Source organism: Paramisgurnus dabryanus, chromosome 2 (genome assembly GCF_030506205.2).
Source record: "Paramisgurnus dabryanus chromosome 2, PD_genome_1.1, whole genome shotgun sequence".
Lineage (NCBI taxonomy): Eukaryota > Metazoa > Chordata > Actinopteri > Cypriniformes > Cobitidae > Paramisgurnus > Paramisgurnus dabryanus.
Genome location: NC_133338.1, coordinates 54,162,716 through 54,182,168, shown reverse-complemented (window position 1 = coordinate 54,182,168; position 19,453 = coordinate 54,162,716). Strand labels below are relative to the sequence as shown.

Here is a 19,453-nt window from a genome sequence, read left to right as displayed (position 1 = left end):
CTAGTTAAAATTTTTATTTTTGATATCAGATATTACATTTCTACTAGTATCAATGGCAATTCTTGACATCAACAATTGCATTCCCACTAGTAACAATGTTAATTCTTGATATCAGCAATTTAATTCTTGATATCAACAATTAAGTTATTGATATCTGTAATTGTATTTTCACTAGTGAAATGTCACCATAGGCTGCCATTCAAATTCAATTGTTGATATCAAGAATAACATTTCGACTAGTAACAATGTTAATTGTTGATATCAAGAATTCAATTGTTACTAGTTAAAATGTTAATTCTTGATATCAATAATTCGATTGTCACTAGTGACAATTTAAATTTCTGATATCATGACTGGGATTGTTACTAGTAAGAAAGCCATTTTAGATATCTGAAATTATATTGATATCAGAAATACAATTTCAGATAACAGAAATTAACATTGTCACTAGTGACAATCTAATTATTGATATCAAGAATTAACATTTTTACTAGTAACAATTGAATTTTTGATATCAAGAACACAACGAATAAAAGTTAAAACGGCTTGCCATAGTTATCTCATAGAAGCTCCTGTATTAGGTTTTCTACACATATCTATAGAAAATAATGCTGCCCTAGTTATTTAATGATAATGTGATTTAGTTTATAACATATTGTCATTAAGATATTAAAAAATTGACACTTTTCATTTCGCATGTCATCAGAGCAACCAAACAATGTGTGTTTGCATGCAACTTTTGCATTGAGAGTTGTTTGCAATATTTAAAGTTTCATGTTGAATTTTTCCTGGGTGTGTGATTCTAAACCTTAGATGTGAATGTTTGTCTTATTTGAAGATAAGCTTTCGTTGTTTAAAGCATTTTATCACTGTGTCTCTATACAGTTTTCTGGTAAGTTTTATGGTGGACGCTCGTGGAGGAGCCATGCGAGGGTGCCGTCACAACGGTCTGCGGCTCCTCATCCCCCCGAGGAAATGCAGCGCCCCCACCCGCGTTACCTGTAGGCTGGTGAAGAGACACCGGTTGGCCAGTATGCCACCTATGATGGAGGGAGATGGTTTGGCGAGCAGGGTGATAGAGGTTGGACCTTCTGGAGCTCAGTTCCTTGGGTAAGCTGTTGATTTGAGTTTATATGACAGAATCTAAAGCCGTGTATTGTAAATAACTTACAACATGTTTTTTTTTTATTCGTAATATGGAGTTTATAAATTATCAGTGGTAGTTTTTGCTCCTATGTGTAGTTTAAAACTAATGTAAATGTCTTATGCTCTTCTCGGTTAAAGCGTTTAACACAGCTTTCACCCTGCTTGGCTTTATGGCTTTAAATGTTATGGGGCGTACTTACCAAATGCGAATTCAATGATTTGCACGAAAAGATTACATACAAAGTCAATGCAATCACACGAATAGACGCGAACTTGCGCAGGGCGATGCAAATGATGCGAATTGCGCAATGCAATTGTTGCGAAAACATGTGCTATTCGCCTTAAACACGTCTTTGCACAAGTTGAAAATATTTGACTCACGAAGTGACACAAAGTTAAATTATAAGTAATCTAGAGCGAGAAACGTGATGCTTCAACGATTTGTGAGTGCAGATGACATACAGAGCCAATGCAAAGTCGCAAATAGACGGGAATTCGCGTGGGGCAATGCGAATGATGCAAATTGTGCACCGCGAACACGCCCTGAAAAATGAACTCAAGGGAAAAATTCACCTGACCAAACGTTAAATCCAGCAATAGGAAGGAACGCCCAGGGACCCACATACGCGCTTTGCATTTGGTGTACACCCCAATTGCGAATTCAACAATTTGCGCGAGTAGATTTCATATGAAGTCAATGCAAAGACGCAAACTTGTGTGTGTGTGTGTGGGGGGGGGGGGGGGGGGTTGTGAATGACAAGAATTGGGCAGCGCGATTGAAAACGCGCACTATTCGCTTTAAACGCATCTTCGTGCAAGTTGAAAATATTCAACTCAAGCGAAACATTTGCATGACACAAAGTTAAATCCCATGAGTTATCTAGAGCGAGGAACGTGATTCTTCATGTTTGGTGTGTATGCAGCATTATGGCTTTATATGTTATGGGGTGTACACACCAAAATGCGAATTCAACGATTTGCGAGAGTAGATTACATACACAGTCAGTCAAAGCAAAGACGCGACCTTACGCCGTGCGCTGCGAATAACGTGAATTGGGTGGCGTGATTGCCGTTAAAACGCGCAAATTGCTATTAGTCTCAGACGCATCTTCGCGCTAGTTGAAAATGTTCAACTCAAGTGAAAAATTTGCATGACAAAGTTATTCGCAAGTGTGTATGCAGCATTATGGCTTTAAATGTTATGGGGCGTTTACACCAAATGCAAATTCAACATTTTGCACAAGTAGATTACATACAAAGTAGATTACATACAAAGTGCGAATTCGTGCAGGGTGATGTGAATTGGGTGCCCAATTGAAATAAAAAAAATTCAACTCACGCTAAAAATTCACCTGACCCAATTTTAAATCCAGCAAGTAATATTGAGCGAGGAAACACGATGCTTTGCGTTTGGTGTGTTGCCTTATAAGCATTTTAAACCCTTTTGAAAAAGCTCCATGATTGATTTAATGATTTCCCCACATTGACAGTAGATGGATTTATGGTGTTTACATTCATTTAAGATGAGGTGCTATGAGGCGTTTCCTTACAATTCAGTCACAATTATTATTCTAGATAAGAATGAAGAAGTTAAAACTCATTTTCATAAGATGTTTTAACTTTGCAATGTGCTCACTGTACTGATTTTAGACAAAGGGCCACAGCAAATCTGGTCAAGTTAGAGACTTCAAGAAAACATTACAATATTGCGTTTTTTTGTCTTAGATTAGCATGAGATGAAGCATTATGAAGCAAGTTTAGTTTAAATGCTAAAAAATATTTATCCTTACTCATTATTATTACTGGCCAATACATTTTTTGACATTCAATATACACCAATGAGCCTTTAGGGCCTCATTTAGCCTTCAAAACAGCTAATTGATCAAAATCTTGTAAAAGACACGGTGGGCCGTGTCCGCTGTCGGTACTGAAACCACGCCCATTTGTTTAAAAGGACGAATGAATGGATCGCAGTTGTATTAGGGGCTTGTTTCAGCAATACATTTCTAACATTTCTAATGTGTTTAGAAACAATTGACTTTACAGGGACTTTACATCTACAAATAAACCCGACTATATATCACCTGTGCTCTCTTTTCTCACTGCTGCTATTGGATGACAGTAAGCTCCACCTCCCTCATGCCCCGCCCCCTCTGAACGAGGGCGAGAGTTTGGTTAGCCGCATTTTGCAGCTGGGGCCGCCAGGGACAAAATTCCTGGGGTAGGAGTGACACATATGAAACAATCAATGGATGCCAGTCCCACACCCCATGTCCACCTGTTCTCCTCTTTTGTGTTGTATCGGTTGTGTTGATTGTGAAGTGTTTGTGTGCTAGTGATTTGTACCATAGATGCACACCAGTGTCCCTTTCATTTCTCATTTTATCCTCGATTACCCATGATTGAGTGCATTTACATGCAGTCTTACCCCGATTATGCTTAAGTAAAGCGTAAGCTAAAAACGATTACTTCAATTTCGCTTACCTTTGATAAACATAAGATAAAAATCACACATGGAAATAAGCGCAAAGTAACGCATAAAAGTATGCACTCGACTCTGCGCAGTTCACAGAGAAACTCAAATAAAAGCTCATGTTACATTTACAGGTTCTGCAGACATGAGAAGAGATACAACAGTATAGCTTAAGACAGATTTCCCATTGGCTTTTTGAACGATTATATGAAGAGTTTGGTTCCAAAACACAATAAATCCATTTTGACTTTTTAAGGTGACAAGATGAAAACCACTTTTACTACTGTTACAAACTTTCACATAGCATCTTTAGGTTATAATAACATTAAAAATGTAAATACATAATTTGATTTTCAAATATTTATTTATTATTTATTTTTCTTCCCAAAATGCAATGAATCCACGACAAGTTTTTTATTTATTTCAAATGCTATAAATGTGCTATAAATGCTATAAATCTATTGAATCAATATATAAATGTGCATTCATCTTTGCAATGTTATATTCATTTAGTTGACTAGTGGTATACATGGATAAAAAATCCAATGAGTGGAATGGTGCGCTGTGATTGGTTGAGCAGATTTATTGCATTCTGCAGAGAAGGAGGACTGGCGTTTGTTGCGTTTTGGTAAAAAAAGAAAAAAAGATCACATAATAACACAACGGATATCAGATTTTGCGTAAAATTAACGGTTTACTTTTTAATACTGACCTGATACAATACTGATTTTGGCGGTAACTTTTTGTTTATATGCCGTTTATCGCATTTTGGAACCAAATTCTTTATATGTACTGTGCGAAACCTGACAAATCTCCAAATCCAATTTAAACGCAGTTTTCTGCATAACTGGTTTATTGGTTTGCATGTAAACGCATGAATACAGGTGTCTATGATCGTTTATTCTGTGCATGTAAACACACTCTTTGTTTCTACACTTGTTGAAATTGATCAACAAATGATTTGCGACAGATTTTCACAGGTTTGGGAAATCATGACTAAAGAAACATGCTTTAGTCATAGTGTGATCTGTCACAAGAGTGATATTTCTTTCACATAATGTAGCTCTTTTGTTTGTATTTTTTTTAGTTATTGATTATGCATTGTGATTTTTGTGGTTATGTGCATTTATGATGTATATGAATATCAGTTTTGTCTGTGCTATTTTTATTCATTGATGTCGTGAAATATGCTGAATATTTTTTATCAAAAGAATCTGGATTTCTTTAGTGTCCTGTTAAAAAAATCCAGTTTTCTTTTGAGTAACTTTCCTGTAAAATATTCATTTGTTCTTCAATAAACTTAAAGGATTGTAACATACATAAATATCCATACACATGTTTAAAGCAGATATCAGGATATGTGTACCGTATGTATGGTGAATAACACAAACTCTCTGCTGAATATCAGGCCCGTGATCGTAGAGATTCCTCATTTTGCGGCTCTCAGAGGAAAAGAGCGAGAGTTGGTCATCCTGCGCAGTGAGACGGGTGAAAGCTGGAAAGAGCATCACTGCGAATATACAGAAGAGGAACTTAACCAGATCCTCAATGGGACGGATGAGGGTAAGCCATTAAATAACTTGTATCTGAAATCATTTTCAGCTTTATGAATTCCTTGTTTTTATTTGTTCCTCGCTATTTAAAGTAATAATGGATATTTTGTACAAGTCTTCTCCTGATTGGCTGCCTTGTGTGTCCATCATTAATTTCAGGACTGGACCCGCCCGAGGAGCTGGAGAGGAAGCGCATCTGTCGCATCATCACTCGAGATTTCCCACAGTACTTTGCCGTGGTGTCGCGTGTGAAACAGGACAGTAATCTCATCGGTCCAGAAGGTGGAATTCTGAGCAGTACGGTGGTCCCACAAGTCCAGGCTGTGTTTCCGGAGGGAGCGCTCACCAAACGCATTCGTGTTGGCCTCCAGGTAAACCATAAAATTGGGTAATAATAATTATTGTTGAATCATTGATAATGATTGAACTCTTATCATATCTTATGGTGTCACATGCTCTTCATCCAGACTCAACCAATGATGGTGGACATAGTGAGAAAGAATCTGGGTAATAAAGCCACGTTCAGCCCAATAGTAACTCTGGAGCCCCGGAGGAGAAAGTTTCATAAACCCATTACCATGACGATTCCCGTTCCCAAGAGCTCTGCTGATCCCAACCCCAGCGGCTTTGGAGGAGATACACCTACGTTACGTTTACTATGCAGCATAACAGGTGAGACCATACAGGATGAATGATGCCGATTTTCTTTCTTTTATCAAAAGTATAATTAAAGGAGCTGTTTGTAGGTTTTTGACTGTGCTAAATGAAAACAATACTATAATATATTGGAAGATATTTAATAAACATGCTAAATTCTCTGAAAAACACTGCTGAAGCCAGTTATTTTCCCTTACGGTCCAGAATGTCTGTTTTTGTTTTGGTCTGTGTGATCCTACCTACTGTTAATTTACCCAATAGTGTATTTCGACAGCTCGGTTGCCAGAAGGGGCGGACTGGCCATCTGGAGCACCGGGATATTTCCCGGTGGCCTGGTGGTCGTTCTGGCCTGCCTGCTGTGCGTCAGTCAGCTCAGCTTGACATGTTATTAAAGGGGACATATCATGGGACTTTTCCATGTTTAAGCGCTATAATTGGGTCCCCAGTGCTTCTATCAATCTATAAAATGTGTAAAAGATCCACCCAGTAACTTAGTTTTGGTAAATCATTTTCTGCAATCATGTGAAAAAATAGGTCATCAAATTTGACTCCCCTTGTGATGTCAGAAGGGGATAATATTGCCCCTTAATTCGCACTATCCAACCAAGGCAGTGCCATTTAGTGCAGAGATCGTCTCATTTCAATTGTACAGGACACACCCAAAACAAAATAGCAATTCTGTCATGTTATAATAAATTATCTATATGGTATTTTGATCTAGAACTTCATATTCAAAGATTTATTTAACATCTTGAAAAAGTCTTAAGAAATATCCCCTTTAAAATCTACTAATCATGCAGTTGCAGACTTCGGGGTGCAAAAATGCCACATCAGCCACGCACTTCCTCTTGTGAAAAAAAAAAGGGAGCACAAATGCAAAGGATGAGTAGAGAGCGGATGAAAAAGCCTATTGCTTTTAATAACTATTTCAACATCAAGCAAGTCCTTATTGCACCTTATTTTTTAATTCCTGCATCTTTGTATTAGATTAAGGACGGTACACCTCTCAGAAAATGTACAAATACAGTTTTTAGATGTTTTTAGATAATGAGCACTGGGAATCGTTAGACGAGGCATTAATGTATAATGTTATGAAAACCTTAATTTCGACCAAAATCAACATTTATACTCTCTTTTGCCTCTAGCTTAAAATTAGGCTGTGCACATTCTGACTCATTTTGCCAGCAGGGATCACATTTAATGTATCCTCAGTAATAAGATGGATTACTTGTTGGTCAGTCCCATTTTTTATATTTTGTAATCTGCATAAATTTCCTCCCAGATGTCTACCTGTTTAACTAATAATATTAGCATACATTAGTAAATCCGGTGCATTACATAAACAGGGTGGTGGTAGTAGCGAAGGTAGCCCGGGATGGATCAAATTCCTATCTTAAGTTATTGTCTCAGTCCTCCACTGCCACACTGCAAAAAATTATTTTCAAGAAAACAAATTTTAAGTGATTTTGTGCATAAAACAAGCAAAAAAATCTTCAAGTCCAAAAAAGTGCGTCCATCCTACACAAAATAATTCCAAACGGCTCCAGGATGATAAACAAAGGTCTTCTGAGGGTAATCCGCGCGGTGTTGTTGTAGAAATATCCATATTTAAAACTTTATTAACGAAAATAACTATCTTCCGGTAGCGCCGCCATCTTAGATTCTACAACAACACCGCGTGGATTACCCTCAGAAGACCTTTGTTTATCATCCTGGAGCCGTTTGGATTTAATTTGTGAAGGATGGATGCACTTTTTTTGGACTTGAAGGTCGTGGACCCCGTAACATTACATTTAATCAACTGAAAGATCGAAAACATTTTCAAAAATATCCCTGAAAAACGATGGACATATGCAACTTGGACAGCTTGGGGGTGAGTAAATAATGAGTTTAATATCATTTTTGGCCGAACTATCCCTTTAAATTTGATATTTCTGGTCTAAAAACTAGACTTATTTTCTTGGGTCGTTTTGCTCATCAAGAAAAAGCATCTTAATTTAAGAGAGATTTTTACTGAAAACAAGACAAAAATACTAAGAAAATGTTTTCTTGAAAATCATCACGGTTGCTTAAATAAGACACCAGTACATAAAGAGACTTCCGGTGGATGCAACCCCCGAATTGAGCTGTAGATTGAGTTCTAAAAAATCAACACGAGCCGGTTTGTAATTTGCAGACCATGAAAAACATTGCAAGCATAAAAATGAGCAGATTAACGTATGCTTTTCATCATAAGTTACACTCTTGTATGTGTCTGATAACCCGACAGGGGGGCTCCAATATTTTGCGTTTAGACTGTTGTACTAAGTTTAGCCACCAGAGGTCAATGTTACACACAGCTGCTTTAAAGCCATTTAAAAATGTATTTCCCCCAAAGTCTGTTGTGCTATCAAATATAGCATTTTAGTTTGCATAATAGCATCAGTCTGACACAGAAACATTGGATCAATCACTGCTGTGAGTTTAGGGTGAGCTGATCTTTCTGACTAATGTGATATATGGACTGTTTAAAATAAATAGTACATTACATTGCATTGTGCGTTTTCTGTCTGGTGAAGTGAATGTCTTGTTGATTTGATTTCTGGTACTACATTTTTGTATTTTTCTTTTTGCACGTGAAGGTGGGACCACTCCTGCTCAATGGGAGGATATTACTGGGACAACACCATTAACATTTACCAATGACTGCGTGTCTTTCACCACAAATGTATCTGCCAGGTACGTTCTCTTCTATACAAAAATAAAGAAAAATAAAAAAATTAACAAAAAGAAGAAAATAATACACTTTGATTAAATTTTAAGTACAATAGCTAAGTATATTCATTTTGATAAATAGTATTTTCAAAGAAGACCAGACTATATTGTTGTGTGCCTTAAAACAAGTTTATCTACACTACACTTCTTGAGTTTATTTTGTTGTTTTAAATGTCAATCCTCTATTGAACACCTCCGTCTTTATCCACCAGATTCTGGCTGATCGACTGCAGGCAGGTGCAGGAGTCGGTTAACTTCGCGACTCTAGTGTATCGTGAAATCATCTGTGTACCATACATGGCCAAATTTGTCATCTTTGCCAAAACGCACGACCCCATCGAAGCACGACTGCGCTGTTTCTGTATGACCGATGATAAAATGGACAAAACTTTGGAGCAGCAGGAAAACTTCACAGAAGTGGCGCGTAGCCGGGATGTGGAGGTGGGTAAACGCTTTCATTTTGACCTGATGTTATATGCTTCCTAGATGTTTTAATGGAAATTGTGTTTTAGGTACTGGAGGGAAAGCCGATCTTTGCAGATTGTTTTGGAAACCTGGTCCCCTTGACCAAAAGCGGTCAGCATCACGTCTTCAGCTTCTATGCCTTCAAAGAAAACCGATTGGCTCTTTTCATCAAGGTAAAACTGCACGAGCTGTTGACTGTTATTGTAACCTTAAAAAGAATCTCATAATGATAATGCATACAGCAGTTTAACTACATGTACTTGCTTGTTGGTAATTACTTGTAGATTCGAGACAACACTCAAGAACCCTGCGGACGCCTGTCCTTCACGAAGGAGCCGAGATCTTACAGGACTTTATCTCATAGTGCCATATGCAATCTGAACATCACACTACCTGCTTACTCAAAGGTATGATCATGACATCAATTAATACTATTATTATAGGACAGCGTTATGTATCATCCTGCAAAATGCATTGAATGTAGTTTATTTTGCATATTTATTTGTTTGCTATCAGCAAGTCTGCATGGATTATGTTCATTATGTTGCAATTTTATTCTTGTTGCTTAGAAGATTACATATAATAAGAGTAATTTTGTTTGACATAAAAGTGTCACAAAATTGAATTTGTCTCATTTCTGTGGTTATTTGGAACGCCTCATCATTCAAGCGATATTTTGTTATCAATTTTTAAAAGAAATGCCTTTGATGTTGTCTGTTTGCACATTAACCCTTCTCATGCCACGCCTCATCGGCTGGCCTCATTGATGCTCTGTTGCTATGGTAACTGCTTTGCTTGCTCTCTATCTCCTGTCTGTCCTGTGTCTGTCTATCTTCTTTGCTGTCTTCTTCTGTTGCTGCTTCTTGCTCCTCAAAGGAATCAGATTCAGAACAAGAACCTGATGAGGAGGTAACTGCGTTTTGCTTAACACAAAGTCTTTTGCTGCTACCCATATTTTCAGTTCAAGTCCCTCTCCAGCGCTACTAGTTCATCTTTTGACAGATCTTTGGTACATAACTCATCCTGCACAGTTTAAAGTTAAATATTAGTTTTGTATTGAGTAGAATTACGAGTTTTCTAAGTGGAAGATGAAATTGGAAAAAATCCTTTAGACTTTTAAAAAGGGGCATTAAACAAAGCCAGGTATTAGAAAAGAGACTTGACAAAAGAAATAATTAAAAAAAGGGATGAACTCACTTAATTTATATATGTTTATATATAGAAATGTCTATACAGGTATATATGTATATGCAAGTACACTGTAAAACATTCCTTGTTGCACTTAAATAAATTAAGTTGAATTTACAATTCATTAAAGGATTAGTCCAAAAAAAATCCAGATAATTTACTCACCTCCAAATCATCCAAAATGTTGATGTCTTTCTTTGTTCAGTCGAGAAGAAATTATGTTTTTTTGAGGAAAACATTCCAGGCTTTTTCTCATTTTAATGGACCCCAACACTTATTAGTTTTAATGCAGTTTAAAATTGCAGTTTCGAAGGACTCTAAAGAATCCCAAACGAGGCATAAGGGTATTATCTAGCGAAACTATTGTCATCTTTGGCTAAAATAAAAAAATATGCACTTTTAAACTACAACTTCTTGTCTTCCTCTGGTACTGTGATGCGCCAGCGCGACCTCACGTAATAGATGATCATGCAAGAGGTCACAGATGATGTATGCGAAACTAAGCCCCAGTGTTTACGAGTGTGGAGAAACGTTGTTGTATGTGGAATGATACTTATTCATGTCTTTGTGTCAGTTTATTGTTTAAAATGGTCCGCAATTGTGCGTTTCATATATGTAACGCGTGACCTTTCGACATCATTACGCAATTACGTGAGGTTGCGCTGGCGCGTCACGGACCGGAGATAGATGAGAAGTTGTGGTTTAAAAGTGCATATTTTTAATTTTTCTTGCCAAAAGTGTTTGAGATCATTTACAGTCCTTTGAAACTGCAATTTTAAACTGCATTAAAACTGTTAAGTATTGGGGTCCATTAAAGTACATTAAAGTGAGAAAAATCCTGGAATTTTTTCCTCAAAAAACATAATTTCTTCTTGACTGAACAAAGAAAGAAATCTACATTTTGAATGACATTATGGTAAGTAAATTATCTAAGAAAATAGACTAATCCTTTAAAACGTTCTTCACTAAACTGTAAAAAGTGTAAAGTTGGATCAAATTACTTAAGTTGGTAGCACCTATTTTTTTTCCTTTTTTTCAACTTTTCACTTTTTATAGTGTAGTGAGGAGTTGCTATAAATTATAAAAATAAAGTTGAATTAGTTTAAGTTATTTTAACTTTATTTTTTATAATTTATAGCAACTCCTTACTAGTCAAGAAAAGCTTAAATTAATTGTAATTTCAAGTTGATTAAACGTAAAAATTTAAATGCAACAATATGTAACTAGAGGTTGGCTTGACGAAGTCCAAATGATATTTGCCGGACTGTAATCTGACTCAGCAGTGTTGAGCAACTCTTTCTGCTATATATATATTATAAAAACCATGGAGTTATATTGCTAGGGCGTGGCTTGGCGGCTGTCAATCATGATACTCAATAAAAGATCAGTTTGCCAGAATGAATTATATAATTATATACAATTTACCATAGTAGGATAAACACATTGTTTCATGGGCATTTCTTTCACTCTGTAATATTTTTCTATAGTATCTCAAGTTACACCTCATTTCGAGGTATGTTCTTACAGAGCCTTACAACCTGTACAAATATAGTAACCCACGTTTCTACGAAATCCTCAGACCCAACAAAGTCTGTGGGAATTTTAGCACTTTGATCATCCATTTTCAATTTCCATAAGTCTGATCCCTTAAAAAAAAGATATAGCATAAATCTTCAGACCAATCTGAAGACTTGTGGAAAGTTTGGTTGATGTACCTTGAAAGCTACAGAAGGAGTTACAGTCAACAGGCTTCGTCAAGCCAACATAAATAGTTTTTTTTATGCATAATTGAATATTCATTCATAAAAAGCACAGAATAAAATGTTTTCACCTGTTTTTCTTTACAGACAAGCCGAACTCTTGAGAAATGTAAGAAATCTAGTTCAATGAATTAAAACGTGTCTGAATTTACTAACTAGTCACCACTGTCACATGACTCATATACTGTAGCATGATGTTAACATTCTGTAAAGTCATTATAATGTGTGACATTGTCTGAGTAAGTCATCTAGTTTATTTTATTAATTACAATTACATAGACAAATGGGTAATTGTATAAAATTGGTGCATTTTTATTTTTATTACAATAAAAAAGTTATGTAGTTGCTCTAATGTAATTTTTCTTACAGAAAAGACAATTTTACAGTTTAGTTAGACATTAATAGCATTCTATGACTCTAAGGAGACATTGCAGATTGCTTATCATAATTTACATCTATATTAATGAAGAAAACGTAAGGCACCAGTTTTATGGAATGACCCTCATATACCCACCACCCACCTTTCACACCTAAACTATACAAATATAATTGTTTGTGCACAAGTAAGTTTCGGTCATACTGTGGTGATATTTGTTTGTTATAGATCATCATTTCCTTCATTAAAAGCTATAACAATCTGCAAAGCAAATGATGTTTCCCATCCCATCTAGTTTCTCCTCCTTGTCTTAAGTGATCCTGCCGGTGCCTTTTATTTTATGAATGTTTTCTGCATCGTCACTTTTATGTTAATCATTCAGATTTTTAATGCACATTATGTATAATCATTTGCATACATACTAAATAGGTTGCTTTATCAATATTTAAATCACCACAATATGTAATGAGACCTATTAAAAAGTAAACTATTTACACTGTAACTGGTACTATGAACTAGTTTGGCTATTCCAGTAATTCCAATGTAAACAAATCTTAATGGTACAGTAGACAATGACATTTTGGGAAGGGCCCTTATGTGTTTTAAAATGACAATAGTGTACCAAGTCTGGTGTGAAAGAACTTTAGTGTCTCAGTTTCAGATCTGAACCTCTACTGACTGAACATCTTCGAGATCAATGGGTATCCATCACGGCCGGACATCTGTGATGTTCTTTTTTTTATAAATGCAGGGATTTAAATGTGGGAGATGTCAGACATTGACGTTGGGTTATTGAGTCATTGTCTGCATTTCATGAAATTTATCCCAGAGGAGGCTTTCAGGTCTGGGATTTATGCAGCCCAGTTAAGTTCTTCCACACTAGACTGAGTAAACTCTTTCTAAATGTGCATGAGGTTTTGTAATGTTTGAACAGAAATGTGCACTTCCCAAACTGTTGCGACCAAGTTGAAAGTACACCAATCTCTAGAATGTGATTTTACTGCACATTACAACATTAAAATACATCCTCGCATGAATTAACATAATACACTTATTGTGTCCACATTCGTCCACATACTATTCACAACCCAGACTAAACTAACTTGTTAAATAACATCTGTTTACCATTGAAATAACAGCTAACAAAGCGTTTAAATGTTGCTTTGTGTGTGAATTAATTAATTCATTCATTAATGATTCAATGCACTTTATTTAACAGTTTGATTGTTAATTCAATTCAGTATTTTTATTTATAATTTTGGTCATTTAGTCATTGAGCTTTTCATTTACATTTATTTCCACCTTCACAAACCATTATATTACGATTTCATTTCAGAAAACAATTATGGATTTAGTTTCTTATCACTGGCTTTAAAAAAAAACATTTTCAAGATTTCTTTTGATGGGCTGAGTTTGTTGAGCTTTCACTCTCTTTCTCCCCTCTTTTCTATAGACAAGAGTTATACATCTTGAGCGATCTTGAGATGTGTACTTTGTGTTATTATTTATCAGTTCTTCTTTCCCAGTGTTTACTTGTTTCAATCTCCATTGTGATTGTCATGTTAGTTTGTTTCACTGTCACTGTGTGTGAGTGTGCCGTGTACCAAATGTGGATAAGCAAGTTATTTCCTGCTTTTTTCTTCTCATCTTTAAGATTCACTTAGTATTTGCTTTGCAGTTGTTATTTTCCCATAAATCCAACCCTCCACTTATCATCCCACAGTCCACTTGCCTTATCTTGATGCCTTCTGAACCTTGAAACTTATCCCTTTAACTCCTTTTCCAATCTCTGTCCCTTTAATTTAAATTTTGGTTAATTTGCTCCTTCAATGTCTGTTGTCACAATGGAAGATGATGAAGACACTGAGACAACAGAAGCATCATACCTGAAAACACAGTTGATCCGAGACTCACCGGCACTTGCAAGTCCAGATTTACTTTCGGAAGTCTCGGAGATGAAGCAAGACCTTATCAAAATGACGGCTATTCTGACCACTGATTCCTCAGAGAAAGCAGGTCCAATGCAAGGGGATTATTTAGATAAGGGGGCAGAGGAGGTGTCAGCAGAGCCTTTTGAGATAATGGAAAAAGTCAAAGAGGATCTGGAGAAAGTTAGTGAAATTCTGAGAAGTGGGACATTTGACAAGGAAGAGTCTGCAAAAGCTGAGAACCGTTCGTATAGGAGGGATGAAGGGTGGGTTCTGCTAACAGACAGTGAAATTGAAGAGGCCAAAATGATGGCAGCCTTTGAGTCTCAAGAATCACTTCTAAAGGAGGTCAGAGTCAACCGAGGATCTCAAAGACCAAAGGGCATATCTGTCACGGAAACTGTTCGAGGCAGTGAAGTGAAGGAGTATCTTTTGGATGTGCCGGAAACATCTAACCCTGCCTCCCAAGACACAGCATCGCAGCAAAGGTTCACTGAGGTTGTTCTGCGCAGAGGTGGTCGAAAAATTGTTCCTACAATGGTAAAAGACACTAAAACTCATACAGCAGAAGTAAAAAAGCCAGTCAGACGGAAGGGACCACACGGCCACACTGATGAAACACAGTCATATAGCACCAAAGAAGTTATTGACCGTAAAACCACTGAAAAGTCTTCAGAAGGTGATGCTCTACTGCCTGTTCCTGGTGACCAAAAAAAGTCTCCCGTGTCACCAGTAGTTGAAGAGACACCAATTGGTTCCATTAAAGAGAAAGTTAAGGCTCTTCAAAAGAAGGTAGAGGAAGAACAAAAAGGTCATAAAAAACAGATAGGGCAAAACCCGCCACATAAAGCAGCAGAAAGCAAAGTATCCTCTATTGTCAAAGAGACAAAAACATCAGGCCTGAAAAAGCAATCTGGTTCACCCCAGAAACAGACTCCTCCCAGAACTACAAAACCAGAGTCTGAGAAACTAGAAGAAACTATGTCTGTAAGAGAACTAATGAGAGCATTTCAAACAGGCCAAGACCCCTCAAAAAGAAAGTCTGGGCTTTTTGAGCATAAAGGACCTTCTAAAACAGAGCACACAACAGTTCAACCAGAGGCCACACTCACAAAGTCAGAATGTCTTCCCCAAGCACCTTCACATGAAGTGTCCCATGATGTTGTAAAATCTGAAGACCACCGTGAAAAAAATAAAGAGCACAAAATTAGTCCTCACTCAAAACAAGATCAAAAGAGTCTTCAGTGCCAGCTAGATAAAGGTGGTAAGGTGGTGGCCCCTGGACCAGACTCGGGTATGACAAAAGCAATTTCACAAAGATTGTCAAAACATGGCACAGACCTTTTGCCCGACAGTGGTACAGAAAACAGTGCATTTGATGACAGCCCAGACAGCCTTAAACATGAAGGATTGATCGAGTCACCCAATGCAAGCCTTGGTGAAGTGGAAGCCACCGTAAGTTCTGAGGAAAGTTACAAACATGAAGGAATGGCTGAAACTCCAGAAACAAGCCCTGAAAGCCCCTCAGCATCACCCCAAAAACCAGCTATGTCTACACTTGGAAGGACATCAAAAACAGTGGCAGTCACATCTAAAGAGAAGACAAGTAAAGTATCCGTTTCCTTTTCGACTGAGGTTAAGACAACTGGTGAACAGACGTCTGAAGATACAACTCACCATCCAGCAGTAAACAAAGCAGTGAACAAACAAACAAAAAGTGAGTCAATATGTATTCCTCATAGTAAAGTAGTTACATTTGGGGGTGAACAAAGTTCTGTTGATAAGGACATTATTTCTATATCATCCAAACCATCTAAACCTCGAAAACTGACAAAAAGAGCATCTGAAACATTAGAAAGCTTTTTGAGTGATGAGGAATCCTTTGATGGTCAGCCTTCACCAACCTCTTTTGACCCCCTGGCCTCAAGGGCAGCCACACAGGATCATGGTGGTTTAGTGCTGCCTCTTAGACACCAAGATTCAGAAACCCTAAGTCCAGTAGCCGATGACTCTTTTCCTATTAGCCACCGAGACTCTTTAGAGGGTAGTCCTTTGATAGAAGACAACTCTTCCCATAAAAGCCCAGACTCAATTGAGCCTAGCCCAACAAAAGAATCCCCGTGCCATGACTCCTTAGAAAGCAGTCCCATAGAGCAGAAATCCATCCTGGCTTTTCCACCTTCTGTAGAACAACCCAGTGTGACCACAGGGCACCTGACATCCTCCAAAGCCCCTGAAATCCCCCCAGACATTTTGCGTAGTAGAATTCACAAAGAACAGGAGGGTAATGTTGACGAGGACAGTTGTGAGCAGACATCCCTGATGACAAGTTCGGGTAAGAGTCCCCTCTCACCTGACACACCTAGTTCTGAAGAGGTAAGTTATGAGGTCAATCCTAAAACCCCAGACCCCATGGTCCTGATTGTTCCCTTTAAGCCATCTGTAATTCCTGAGGAGGCAGTAGAAGATGATGAGTTGAAGTGTGGCCTGACACAGAGGAAAATTACTCCAGAGGAAGAAATGTTTAAAATGGCTGCCAAAATAAAAACATTTGATGAAATGGAACAAGATGCAAAAGACAAAAAGGACAATAGAAAAGATAGTGAGTCCTCTAAGACCTTGGTAACCTCTGATGCAGGAGATGACAGCATCAAGCTGTTTGTGCTTGCATCCAAACATGAAACATCCTCTATGGATGATGTTGGGTTTATTGAGTCCAAACAAGCTTCAGAAGTAGCACGGTCTGTTGAACCGATCATTAAAGTACAACCTCCCTCTCCTTTTCCAGCAGGTATACATAAGAGCCCCAAAACAGCTGAGGACATTCACCAAACCGTGGCCCACAGTGCAGCATCTCCAGCTGAATCAGCAGTGGGGAAACCTCAGTCTGTCTCAGAAAAGCATACAGTGAAACCTCAGACCCTTCAAGAATCAAACAGTGAGAAACATAAGGACAAGGAATATGTTAATTCAGAGTTAGCACAGTTGAATGAAATTGCTTCTAACAGCAGCAAAGTTGCTGCTAATATAACAGATGAGCAAAAAGAGGAAAGCTTAAAAAGATCCAGGGAAAGTCAAGAGATTTATGAACAGCAGAATGAGGCAGCCAGTCACAAAAAAGATAATCACAAATCACATAGTCAGGAAGAGTGTAATGTAACAGATGAGATTAAAGGTGATTACATGAAGCATGCAGAGACACCTTATGTAGATATTTGTAGTGGCAGCCTAGATATTGATTCTATACCAATTATTATTGGGCAAACTAAGGAAACGTTTAAACCAGAAATATGTATTTATGATGACACAGAGGAAGATGATGCTGAAGAGGAACCTCCAAAGACTGAATCTAGAGGAGTAACAGCAAAAGCAGAGACAGATGTCTGGAATTCAATGCGAGAAGATGATGATGCATTTGCAGCAAGACTCAAAGAAGAAGAACAAAAGATTTTGGGCCTGGTAGTAGATTCACACTCCCAAGGGGAAACTCCTGACACCAGGACTCCAACAGAGGAGGGTACGCCGACAAGTGAACGAAACCCTTTCCTCTTTCAGGAGGGAAAACTTTTTGAGATGACAAGAAGCGGTGCGATAGACATGACAAAAAGAAGTTACGAAGAAGAAGGGTTTGCGTTTTACCAAATAGGAGAGCAACCCATTGAAGAGGGTATAGCTGAAGAGGGAGGGGGCGAACCTGTTAGAGCATCCAGTGATGCTGTGAATGAGGTTGGCTGCAACCTCTCCTTGAAAATTAAGACAGAAGAGAATAATGACATGTCTGAAGAGGCTGCAGATTTAACTGTCCATTCATCAGCTGAGGCCGCAGTTACACTGTCAGATGCCTCAAAGTCTAAGACCTCAGTCCAATTAGGTGTTTCAAAAAAAACCTCAGAGAAGGACCAAACAATGACAGAAACAGTACAGGTTAAGTCAGATAATGTAATTAAAGAGAGAAATATAGAGTCTGATCTCGTTTCTTCTGACACTGTCATAACCAATATTCAGACAGCAGAGTCAACAATTACTAGATCAGTTCATTCCCAACAGGACCAAGAGTCCTCAGATTCCTCACCAGAGGACCAGCACTCCGTTATAGAATTACCCAAATCCCCTGATAAGACATCCCCTACTTTAGAGGGGGTGTCAAAATCCCAAAGTACTTTAGTTTCTAAAAGCCAACCTGCAGCCTCTTCATCAGCTAGAAAAGCTAAAAAATCCACCTCCAAAGAGGAGGAGAAACCTAAATCTAGAATCCCTGTTAAAGCCAGCTCCCTGAAATCAGAACCCCAAAGCTCTGTGAATCATGCAGCGCCAACTAAGGATAAGAAGTCAAAGCTGCCAATAAAACCTCAATCAAGAAGAAAATCTGAGACAGACACAGGTCTATCTGTAGGCTACAGCATTACAAAGTCTTCCAAAGCCAAGAGCTTCTGTGAAAGTGATTCTGCAAAGAAACCAACCAAAAAAGACCAGGGTCGCACAGCAAGCACAGACTTCTCCAACAAAGTTAAAACGCTTCCATCGAGACTACCGGTCAGGGGAAAGCCTGGGCAGCCGATCCAAACCTCCACACCAGCAAAACAAAAAAAGGGCCTTTCCATTGACAGAAAGAAACAACCTGTTGCATTTTCTGAAGAGATTAGTCATGAGGCAGCTAAGGTAGTAGAAAGTTTGGCTCAGGCAGAGAAAGAAAAAGAAGAGGCGGCTGCCCTGTCTGATGACGAAAGCAGCACTGTCGATGCCTCCGTAATAGAGACTGAACCTTTTCCTGACATGCAAATGCCTTTCCCTGAGGATCCCTTGGTCATTAGGCCCAGATGGGACGACCCTGTTGAGACGCAGATGGAACGAATTCCTGCTGATAGAGTCCGAAGTCAAGGTATCCCCCATTTCTTGGGGCCCATTATCTCTTTCTCATCTGCCTCAGCACCTCAGTGATGAACGTGTTGCCTCTCTTTGTTGTAACTAAAGCTTCAACTCTTCGTGATTCTTCTGTGATGTTTGGGCTGTGTTTGTGATTGTCTCTGTATCTTTCCTTCTATGTGTTTTAAAAGATTAACATGAAAGCAGTTTATGCCAGTATTATCATTGACGGAATACAGTTTAATTGCAAATTAAAAGCTTATCTCTTTATTATAAATTATTTCCAAATG

The 19,453-nt window shown here is 38.0% G+C and overlaps 1 protein-coding gene across 10 annotated transcripts in view; it reads left to right on the top strand.

Moving 5' to 3' along the window:
• The window catches only part of ank2b (ankyrin 2b, neuronal), a 102,543-nt gene that overhangs the window by 57,586 nt on the left and 25,504 nt on the right, over positions 1-19,453 (top strand). For 5 of the 10 annotated variants that reach the window (XM_065261758.2, XM_065261754.2, XM_065261756.2 and 2 more), the window contains 12 exons: positions 886-1,110; positions 3,269-3,367; positions 5,028-5,182; positions 5,332-5,543; positions 5,640-5,844; positions 8,451-8,547; positions 8,796-9,024; positions 9,096-9,221; positions 9,333-9,455; positions 9,925-9,957; positions 12,084-12,105; positions 14,224-19,179. In XM_065261758.2, the coding sequence (XP_065117830.1) occupies positions 886-1,110; positions 3,269-3,367; positions 5,028-5,182; positions 5,332-5,543; positions 5,640-5,844; positions 8,451-8,547; positions 8,796-9,024; positions 9,096-9,221; positions 9,333-9,455; positions 9,925-9,957; positions 12,084-12,105; positions 14,224-19,179 (6,482 nt within the window). The remainder of the gene's footprint in view (positions 1-885; positions 1,111-3,268; positions 3,368-5,027; positions 5,183-5,331; positions 5,544-5,639; positions 5,845-8,450; positions 8,548-8,795; positions 9,025-9,095; positions 9,222-9,332; positions 9,456-9,924; positions 9,958-12,083; positions 12,106-14,223; positions 19,180-19,453) is intronic. The other 5 variants (XM_065261763.2, XM_065261761.2, XM_065261762.2 and 2 more) reach the window with 3 other exon arrangements.